This window comes from Sinocyclocheilus rhinocerous, unplaced genomic scaffold (assembly GCF_001515625.1).
Source record: "Sinocyclocheilus rhinocerous isolate Xijiao unplaced genomic scaffold, SAMN03320098_v1.1 scaffold1249, whole genome shotgun sequence".
Lineage (NCBI taxonomy): Eukaryota > Metazoa > Chordata > Actinopteri > Cypriniformes > Cyprinidae > Sinocyclocheilus > Sinocyclocheilus rhinocerous.
In genome coordinates this window covers 23,398-34,540 of record NW_015634049.1, presented here as the reverse complement: position 1 = coordinate 34,540, position 11,143 = coordinate 23,398, and the positions used below count along the sequence as shown (strand labels likewise).

Sequence of the window (11,143 nt, the reverse complement as noted above, 5' to 3'; positions counted from 1 at the left end):
ATGTGAACTGCTCTCAGCGAGAGGAGTTTGCCCTGGGACCACACAAGGTCTGGTGTGCCAGCCTGTAAAGGGGGTGCGAACGCAGACCTCCCTGGTGGTTGATGTAAGAGACCACCGCTGTGTTGTCGGTGCGCACCAACACATGGCTATCTCTTAGGTCTGGAAGAAAGTGTTTCAATACTAGAAACACGGCCAGCATCTTCAGGCAGTTGATATGCCACGTGAGATGGCGACCGCTCCACAGACTGCGGGCTGAGCGGCCACTCATGACCGCTCTCCAACCGGTGAGGGACGCGTCCATCGCTAGCGTTACGCGGCGACAAGGAGCTCCCAGCACCGGGCCCTGAGACAAGAACCAAGGTTTCCTCCAAGGCATGTAGGCAGTGCCGCGTGACCTTGAGCATGCGGAGCGGGTTTCCCCTAGGGGAGAACCCCTAGGTCTTGCAAGGAGCTCCCAGCACCGGGCCCTGAGACAAGAACCAAGGTTTCCTCCACATGTCTAAGGCACGTAGGCACCTCCGCGTGACCTTGAGCATGCAAAGCGGGTTTCCCCTCGGGGAGAACCCCTTGTTCTTGTGCCACCACTGTAGGGGTCTCATGTACAGCAGGCCAAAAGGTATCACGTTGGACGCAGCTGCCATCAGACCCAGCAGTTTTTGAAGTTGCGTGACCGGTCTTCTCTCACTCTCGCGACTGCAGTGAGGATCGACTCGATCCGAGCAGGAGACAGACATGCCTGCATCGTGGTCGAATCCCACACCACGCCCAGATAAGTGGCTCCCTGTAATGGAGAAAGCACACTTTTCTTGGTGTTTAGTCTTAACCCCAGCTCTTTCATGTGGGCGAGAATGACATCTTGATGCCGAAACGCCACTTGCTCCGATTGAGCTAATATCAACCAACCGTCGATGTAATTCAGTATGCGGATGCCCTGGAGTCGCAAGGAACCAGAGCAGCATCCACACACTTCGTGAAAGTGCGGGATGAGAGTGCAAGTCCGAAAGGAAGAACCCAGTATTGGTAAGCTTTGCCCCCAAAACCTAAGGAACTTCCTGTGATGGGGAAGGATGGAGATGTGGAAGTATGTGTCTTTTAGATCGATCGTGACACGACGATCGTGATCGATCTGAGACATGACCTGTTTGAGTGAAAGCATCCTGAACTTCAGTCGCATGACTAAGCGGTTCAACTGACGCAGATCTAAAATGGGACGCAACCCTCCATCCTTCTTTGGAACGAGGAAGTACCGGCTGTAGAACCCTGACTCTCTTTCATGGAGACAAGGAGCTCCCAGCACCGGGCCCTGAGACAAGAACCAAGGTTTCCTCCAAGGCATGTAGGCAGTGCCGCGTGACCTTGAGCATGCGGAGCGGGTTTCCCCTAGGGGAGAACCCCTAGGTCTTGAGCCACCACTGTAGGGGTCTCATGTACAGCACCTGCTCGGGGCCCACCAGAGTGGGAATGACCCCATTGAAACGAGGTGGAGGAGAACCGAACTGGATTCTGTTGCCTCTTTCTACAGTGTGCAGGAAACACTGAGACACATTTGGCAGTAGTTTCCACGCTGCCAATAGTCTACTAAGGGAATCCGTCTCTCTAGACTGACCTCTGGTGTAGTCAGAGCGGCTAGCTTGGTGCCCTAAAGTGGCGGACCGGCAGGGAACGGCCGAACTAGCTGCTCTAGAGACCTCCGTAGAGGTAGCAATCCTCTTAGAACCATTACATTTCCGGGCGGTCAATGAGAGAAGGTGACAGTGTTGGCACAATGATCTCCTGAGGGCACTGCGTCACCGGCGTCAGGACTTCTTGGTCGAGGACTTCTTAGTCTGAAGGGCGGTCCGCAGATCTGGCTTAAACTTCGAAGTCCCTGACCCAGATGCTCTGCTTTTGAGCCTCCCAGTATGATGAGCTGGTACACGGAGGGGGCTGCCCCCGCCCGGCAGCCCCCAGAGCTTGAGAGCGGCGAGGAAGGAACCGCTGAAACGCCGCTGCTTGTTTACGAGCCTCCTGGTACCTGTCGACGACGAAGTTGACGGCGTCGCCGAACAGGCCAGAAGGCGCAAGAGGGGCGTCTATGAGGAAGACCCTGTCCTTCTCTTTCATGTCAGACAGGCTCAACCACAGGTGCCTCTCCGCCTCCACCAGTCCTGCCATAGACCTGCCGATGGCACGGGCGGTCTCTTTGGTGGCACGGAGAGACAGATCAGTGGTTGGTCTGAGCACAGTGATATCCTCAGACTTAACCTCCTCGCCCTTATCCAGCTCTTTCAGCAGGTCGGCTTGGTACGGCTGTAACACTGCCATAGTGTGCAGACACGCACCAGCCTGACCCGCTGCCGTGTACCCCTTGCCCACCAGCGCTGAAGTTGTACGCAGCGGCTTGGAGGGCAATGCCGGAGCCTTCAAGGACGATGCTGCACCAGGGGACAGATAGCTCGCAAGCGTCTGCTCAACCCGGGGCATCGCCCTGTAACCGCGCTCACTCAACCCCACCATGTTAGCATAATAGTCGGAAGCAGGGATAAAGAGGCAGGCCGAGAATGGTCTAGCCTACGACCTCGACACCTCGGTGTGGAGGTCGGGGAAGAACGGCAGGCTCCGGCGTGGAGGTGGCGGCCTAGACAGCAGAAAGCGTTCATCCAGCTTGCTTTTCTGCAGTTCAGCCTGTTTCTCTGCGGGCCAATCGATGTTCAACTTGGCCACAGCGAGTAACCACCTCCAATAGCTCCTCATACTGGGGCAAATGAGGATGAGAATCCTCATCAACGCCCTCCACGTCAACCTCCTCGGAGGAAGACAGGCGGGAGCGTCGAGCCCTCTCCCTGGGGGGAAGAAACCGCAGAGCGGGCTTCCGATCCCAGAGAGCGGGCGCTGGATCTGGTGGGTGAGGAAGAAGATAGGGACTTGCCCGTCTCCATTCCCTCCACCAGATCCATCTGCAAACCCCACGAGTGCAGCCACCGCTCCGCCTCAGCGGAAGTGGGGCCAGTACCGTGAGGAATGCTGGCGAACGCTCCGTCCGCAAAGAGAGCCTTCCGGGAGCAAAGCATACGCAGTGGCAGACGCTCACAATGCGGGCAGTCATCTCCCTCGAGAGCCCGACTCTGTGTGCCTCGTTCCCAAGCAGACAACGCACAGACTGTGTGTATCCCCACCCGTAATGTAGCGCGGGCAGGGAGGAACACAGCCTATAACACTGTCTGCTCTCGCCCAAATCCTTTGTCTTAGCCTCAGCTTAAGACATAATAGAGCTTATCAGTGGGACAGACAAACCTCACAACAGATATGTGACTGACACACACACAGAGTGCTTGCTGAATGACAGAAAGCTGACGCCGGTTCCACTGCACATGCTTTTAAGCTTCCTGGTCGCTACGTCACCCCGCACGTAACGTCTCGCCCATCCATTGGACTGATTACACACGTGATTCAGAGCACGGTCACGCTGAAGGCGTTCGTTCCCATAGCGTTTTCCGACGCAGCTCGAGTTCCTGAAGAGGTATACTTGCAGATATAATGCAATGTAATATCAGCACACCTGTTAAGTACGTTTAAAATGTAAATTTTGCAATAATCTCAAACTTATCGTAAATTTTAAATAATGATCTTTTGTTGTGCTTTAAAGAAATACACTTTTTTGATATGTTGACTAACATTCTGCATTAGTAGTTAGCAATGGTTAATAAAAGTTAACAAAATAGTAAAAGTTCATATAAATGTAAATGTACTAAATAGCTACTTCATTATAAACATGTAATTACAAATACATTTGAATAGATGGCATACAAGTTTCAGTAGAAATGATATTTAAGTATATTTTAACATCATAAATGCTTTTACATTCAGCAGTACAATATTTAAAAGACAATAGAAGTTGTACTAAATAGCTACTTCATTATAAACATGTAATTACAAATACATTTGAATAGATGGCATACAAGTTTCAGTAGAAATGATATTTAAGTATATTTTAACATCATAAATGCTTTTACATTCAGCAGTACAATATTTAAAAGAAAATAGAATTATGAAAATATATATAAAGATATACTTAAGTCCTACTTAAAAAATCACTCTTATGTTCAGCTATAATTGCATTTAATATACATTTAAACTATAATACACTTTCATTTATCTGCAATTAAGTGTCTAAAAAACTCAACAGTTTCCTTAATTTAAATGGGGCCTTAAATGGTGTTTTTGGTGATCATCTTATAACGTGACCAGTTTACCCAGCTAAACTCTACTGTGATGTGGACCCACTGGTGGCCTCTGAACCGTTACCCAAAAGGCTGGACTCTTACAGCTATAACAACACATGCCGTTAGAACTCAAACACACACTGGATGTTCTCCATCCCCCCATCCACTCAATGAAAAACACAACTGTTTTTCACACATTGGTTAAACAAGATACTCCTTTTGTTGCAAAGACAATGAAGCTATAAGTTCTGCCTCTCTATTTTGAAACTAACTTAAATTAAGCAGTTGTGATTTAGGTGCATAAAAACAAGAGTGAAATGAATGAACAATTAATTACGTGAATCGAAATTTTAGATATAGCCTATATGACATGCTGTGAGCAGTAAATAGTGAAGGCAGCCATTCTGATTAGCGTTCAGCAAAGTTTCATGACATTTTGTCACAACCATGATGAATTTAGTCTCTCCCTCTTTCTTTGTATGTTAACATATGTAATGGTCAGTCTACGCGGTGTGGCTGGTTTCAGCTGTGCGTTAGCTCATCACCCCTCTCCTGTGACATCATCCCCTAACAATGCCACCATTCATACAGATGTTGCTTACAAAACATGGATTTAGATTGTCGTTGTGCAAACAGAGGTTCACACACAACCTGTGCACCAGCTGCAGGTGTCTCTTCAGTAAAGGACTCGCAACTTAATGTGACCTTCCACTGATGGAGACATAATTCAATGAAGCAGAAATACTGAGTCATTGAAATTAGTCTGAAATTATGCATGAGATTTGAAATGAAGTTACATAATTGTAACATCCCACATTTACAACAGAAGGTATGACTATATATTACAGTTTCCATATAGACATAAAACATACATACACTGAAAAAAATGGAGAAACAATTTTCACTCAAAAACTATAGTAAAATTCACAAACAATTACAACGAAATGGCAAGTAACATCAAATTAAATGCTACTACTTGATTTAAAGTAGAAAGACTGAAGAAGTATTTTCATGTAAAAAGTATTGTGATAATCTTTTTTATATTGAAAAATGTATTCAATTAATGTGGAATTTACATGAAAGAGTGTCCAAAAACTAAATAAATAAATAAATCTTAAAAAAAAAAGTTTAAAACACATCTGCCAAGTTCTTAAAAACATATTTTTGGGAATATACCACATTTTTTCTAAAAAATAATAATAAAATATAATACCAAACTCCTTTTTTAAGGTTTTCTTTTCATTATCATATCAGGACAGTTGCATCATTGACATTTATGACTATGCTCCCTAAAAATATCAACATACATTTTAATTCAAAAATTATACACATACTCACCGCAGCAGAGGTGTATTCAAGTCATTGTATGTATGAATCAATCAATCATATTTTTAATGTATTTTTAATAAATTAAAGGATTCCGATAAAAAGCATCACCTAATTAAAATAAAAATAATACAATTGTATAATTATAAGCAAATACACAAAATATTTTATAAAATAGTGTAACCCAGCACAATTAAAGATTTGTACATCTTTGCTTCAAGTATGCCTGCATCTGAATACTTTTGCAATCAGATCTGATCCTCTGTGGATGAATGCGGGTGCGATTACATAAGCCTGAATCTCCAGCGCTCACATGAAAACTTTACATCACTTTGAATCCCTCGGTGAAATGTTTCTTTAAGAAAGGTTCCTTTTTTTTTCCACTGCTCAAGTAAAAAAACGAGTACATTTAGAGCATGCCAAGGATTATGTCATCTCGCCGTGTGCCAGCACAAGGGCCCCAAGAAACAGAGCAGGAACATATAGCATTGTTTATCTCATAAAAAAAAGCTCATCATCTAGTCTGATGCTTAGTGACAAATTTATCATCCTTAGTAACAATGTAAACAACGGATAATTACCCCCTGATAAAACAAAGAACCACAGATTGTTTTTAACTGTCACTGGCATGAATAGTGAGACTAACATTCCAAGCAGAAGTCGTAGATTTTCAGATCCTGGTCAAGAGAACTTGTGTGGAGTAGCTATTAGCAAATACCCTTGCAAATATTAAACTCAGTGCATTTTACTGATTCTTTGCATAATTAGGTTATTTTGTATGTTTATATTTCTTTATGAAATTAGAGTCAAATCACTTTCATTTCTTTCTTTTCCATGCACAGAATGGCTTTTTTTTAAATATGAAACAATACATTTGGTGAAATTTATTCTTTAAACAAGTGGGAAAAGTCTGACAAAATGCACTTATATTCAATACTGTAAACACATCTTAATATGCTTTAATTTTTCTATGTTTTAATTAGCTTTTCAGGTCAATTTAATTTTAAATATGCAATAAAAATAACCTCTATTTGAATTCTTAATGCACATTCCTGGCTTGTTTGTTTGTCTTTGTACTTAATAAATAAACCAGCTTTAAAAAAGATAGTAAAAACACGCATAACAATTATTTTACACTATATTTACTAAAATAGAAATAAATTCTTTGAAAATGAATCACATGAAAACAATTTCAATTTACATAAAAGTCACGCTTCCAACAGATCGTGGAAAAAAAATTAAAATGGCAAAAAAAAAAAAAAAAAATTCACTCCTCCTGAAGAAAAGATGTCACTTAGGCTATTGGATAAGGTTAACTACTAGGATTTTGTCTCTATCCTGTTATAGAATTGTAATTTTTCACATTTCAATCAAGTCCTGCATTTTTTCTCCTACTGTTTCACACGCAAATATTACATTTCAAAACTTGTCTTCACTTGAATTAAGTGGCTTTGTCAAACCTGTTATTTACAATGGGATGTCCACTTATTTTCAGATATGTATTATATTTTTCAAGACAAAAACACTGATTTAGAAAAGGATATTCTCATTTTCTGTGTCTCACAGGTCCCTTTATTACATTAGTTTATAGCTCTAAGCAAATATTTACATTCAAAGGAAGCTGTATACAGCGTATAACTCCCAAAAACTCATAGGGACTTTTCTCTCAAAAATCTGCACATGCCAAAACAGTGGTGGAACTGAAAGTGGATCCGCACTGAGTTTGACAGAATTCAGCTGGCACATACACAGGCCTTTTCCTCTCTCTGATAAGAGCGTTTGAGCTTCCTTTTCCACAGACACGAGAACTTTCATGTATCAAAACACAGCATGTGGAGGAAAAACAAAATGACTGGGCACAGAGCACATGTGCTGTTTGGTTATGTGAGATAAATAGCACGTTGTTGAGTATATTTCTATGAAAATATATCATAAGAGTAAATGGAGAGTAAAAAATGAATATACACTATACTGTAATTCACTCCTACTCCAACAACAGAGCAACTACATCTGCCCAGCACATCGAACAACTGGATATATGAAACCTATAATCAGTGACTTCATTAATAATAAATATTCTGCTGCTCGGCCCAAGAGCAAAACAGCCACAAACACAAGAGCCTGCTCATCCACATCTGGCCTGAGATAAATGACACCTTAACCACAGAGTATGAAGACAGCACGGCACTCCGCCAGACTGCACTGTGTGTGTGTGTGTGTGTGAGACGATCTGACAGCGGTCCCGTGGGAACAAAAGCACTTTTAGCAGGTTTTTTTTCCACTGGAGACCCCCTGGCCCACCACAAAATCAATTTGGCTTCATCGGCCAAAGAGCACAGACACACACGCATAAACACATGCACACTGATCCACCGTCCAACATACGATCTCCTCACACACTCTCTTCGCTGTCTTTCTCACATACACAGACTTCCACTTTCCTCCGTCTCTCGCTTTCTTCATGTTCTCTAGTTCGACCCTCTCGTTCTCTCTCTCTCTCTTGTGGCTGAGGGTTGGGTATGAGGTTACAGTTGGGGGAGATATTTCCCATTTGGAATAAGTCAACATCTCTGTATAATGAGATTAGGGTTGGATCTCCACACTGGGGTCGTGCTGGTCCGGGCCGGGCCGTGTGGGGGACACATGGCTCCGATCTCCCAGAACAGGTCACCTGATAGCAACGGTTACCATTATCCCAGCCGGATAAGCGCGGATGCCATAGTAATTACAACAAAAAAAGAAATTTAAAAAAGCAAAATCTTGCACTGAAAAAAATATGTGTTGTTATATAGTAAAATAACAAAAAATCTAAAGAGAAGCAAAATTATGTAAATTATTTAGACTTGTTTTCAGAGAATACATGTTTTTTTTTATTTTATTTTTTTTTATTACCAAACAGGGAAATATTTTTTTCTTGTCATTTTGTAAAATTTGGCAAAAAAAAAATTTAAATGCAATTAAAAATAAAACTTAAGGGGGAAAAAACAAAGAAAAATATATAAAGGTCTTACTATATTACACAATACAGTATACATAAAATGATATACATAACAGCCAGAGGACAGATAAGACTGCACATTAAAGTAATATTATGCTCCCCCTGCCTGTTACCATAGCAACAAAACGAAAGGATTAAAAAATACACATGGAGATCAATCTCCAGCGGGACGGAGAGAAGGAGAGAGAGTTAAGTGCTCTTCAAATGCTCTTTCCACCGTCAGAATCATCACTCATGCTTTGACATACAGACACTCTCTCTCACTCTCTTTCTGTCTTTTATCTAGTATTGTTTTCAGTCGCCTCCTTTCTCCAAATGTCTGCGCTCCCCTTTTTCTCAGAGCAAAATAATTAACTCCCTCCTGAGTTCAATTCCAAATCCACAAATACCGGATTATTACATGGTATAATTAGTGGATTTTAATCTAATTACCAAATCTGTCTTCCTGATCCTCTTGCCACCGCTATGAAGCTCAACTAAAACGTGTGAGCAACCACATACTTAAATGGGATCTATGGTAACTGTACAAATCCAGGCAGATGGATGTAACAGTCCTGTTCACACAAAAACACACATTGTCATCATTTACCCATCCTTATGTGGTTCCAAACCTGTAGGATTTTCATATATGGAAGAAAAAAGTACTAGATGTTATTTCCATACATGAGGACGGGCTTCAACAATGATGATTAAAAAAAAAAAAAAATCATTGGCGTGTCATATTTGAATTTTCATAAATGCAAAATAGCCTTTTGGGTGATTTTCAGCAAATAACATTTTAAATTTGAGACTTTTCAAAACACAAAGCAATGTTTGCACTTGACTTCATGCATCTTGATTGAACTCATTGGTTTTGCACACTGTAAATAATGATGATTATTTTAATGTTAAAGGACTGTAAAAATGGTCATTGGTAAATTATATAATTGATGAAAAAGTGTAATAGATCTAATTTGACATTTCATGTAATTTTACAGTAAAATACTGATAAATGCAGTGATCTCATAATTTACAGGGAAAAACTGTAAATTAACATTCCCAGAATACCCGGTGTGACAAGTCACATTGAATGTTTTTTCTTTAAAAATAAACGTTTCTTCTTCTTTCCTTTTTATTTTTATTTTTTTGTTATCACTTATGTGCATGTATGGTTTTATGCTATATTTTAATATATTTTCATATTTAAATCTAAGTTCAGTACATAAAACCTAAAAAGCTCTGGCAACCACAGCTACCATTTTTTTTTTACATAAATGTAACATATTTTTATTAATTAATTACATTTTTTTTTTTTTTTATTAATTAATTTTTATTATTTTTTTTTTTTTTGCAGTTTATAAGTTTTAAAAAAATCAGCCAGAACATTCTGTAAATATATTATTTTGTGCCACAGGAAAGAAATAAAGGTATTGGAATGGCATAAATGTAAGTGAATAATGACAGAATATTCAAAATGGTGCATTATTTTCAACGTTTTGATTTTTTTAGCAGTCAAATCCACTAACAGCTTGTGTGTGGTATAAGTTTAGTACATTCTTGTAGCTACTAGAGAACTATAAATCAGTTTGTCATCGGTACATATTGATGAAATGTATTTTCATATTTCTCCAGCAGTCTGTTTCTTTCTCTTTCTCTCGTTCTCTCTGTCTCTGAGAGCTCTGACTGGCTGCTTTGTTTCTGATGAGATCACCACCATGCTGAACTAGTGCTAACAAGCAGCAGAGGCACAAGTCTATGTTCAGGGCATCGAGATATACATCGGACAAGCTGGCATACATCGCAGTAAAAAAGAGAAAGACGTCAGTGTGTGTCTATGTGTGTGCGTGCATATGCATTTGAGCGACAGAAAGAAAGAGAGGGAAAAATCTTTTTGTGCTTATACATGCATGTGTTGTGAATCTTATCTGGGTGACTAGTTCTGTAACAATAACAGAAGATAAAAATTAACTCAAATCAAAGCTTACAGGGTAGGCAAGAAGGAAAATATGCAAGTGTGTGTTTGTGTGTGTGACTGACTCACCAGCTTTGCCTCTGAGTGCATGGATGGAACATGAGGGGAGGAGCATGAGCTGCTGTGGGTGGGGCCTTGCATGCCCATCATGTTAGAGCCCATAGACATTTGCCTCTCCATCTGTACCCACAAATGTGAATATATTACTTCAGAATCACATCAATGCTTGAAACAACTTGAATAAAAAAATCAACGAGCAAGCTACAGTGTAAATGTGAATGCACATTCCAAACATTTGGCGACAATATTACTGAAAAACTTTAGTAGAATTAGTTAAATCTTACTTCTCTGGCTAGTTAAATGATAAAATTTGGTCTTGAGGCAAAAATATAAAAAAAAATGTATAACCATAACCGTTTTTATTCTAAAAACATTAAACATACTATTTAATATTTATGTATAATATGAATAGTAATTTATTAAAATATTAATAATAATAATATACGTTTTTTTTTTAAAGGTTTAGGGTATTAGCTTTAATTTAGAGACAAATTTGCTGAAAAATGTTATGAAGTTAATTAAGTTCATTAAACGTGTGTGTGTGTGTGTGTGTGTGTGTGTGTGTATCTACGCATATTCCGCAACACTGTGGGAAAAGCAGCAGTC

The 11,143-nt window shown here is 40.5% G+C and overlaps 1 protein-coding gene across 1 annotated transcript in view; it reads right to left on the bottom strand.

Annotated features, from left to right (window-relative positions):
• LOC107745374 (cyclic AMP-responsive element-binding protein 5-like) overlaps window positions 1-11,143 on the bottom strand; it is a 55,569-nt gene that overhangs the window by 24,258 nt on the left and 20,168 nt on the right. Inside the window, exon 3 of the mRNA XM_016559243.1 lies at window positions 10,547-10,657. Coding sequence (XP_016414729.1) covers window positions 10,547-10,657 — 111 coding nt within the window. The remainder of the gene's footprint in view (window positions 1-10,546; window positions 10,658-11,143) is intronic.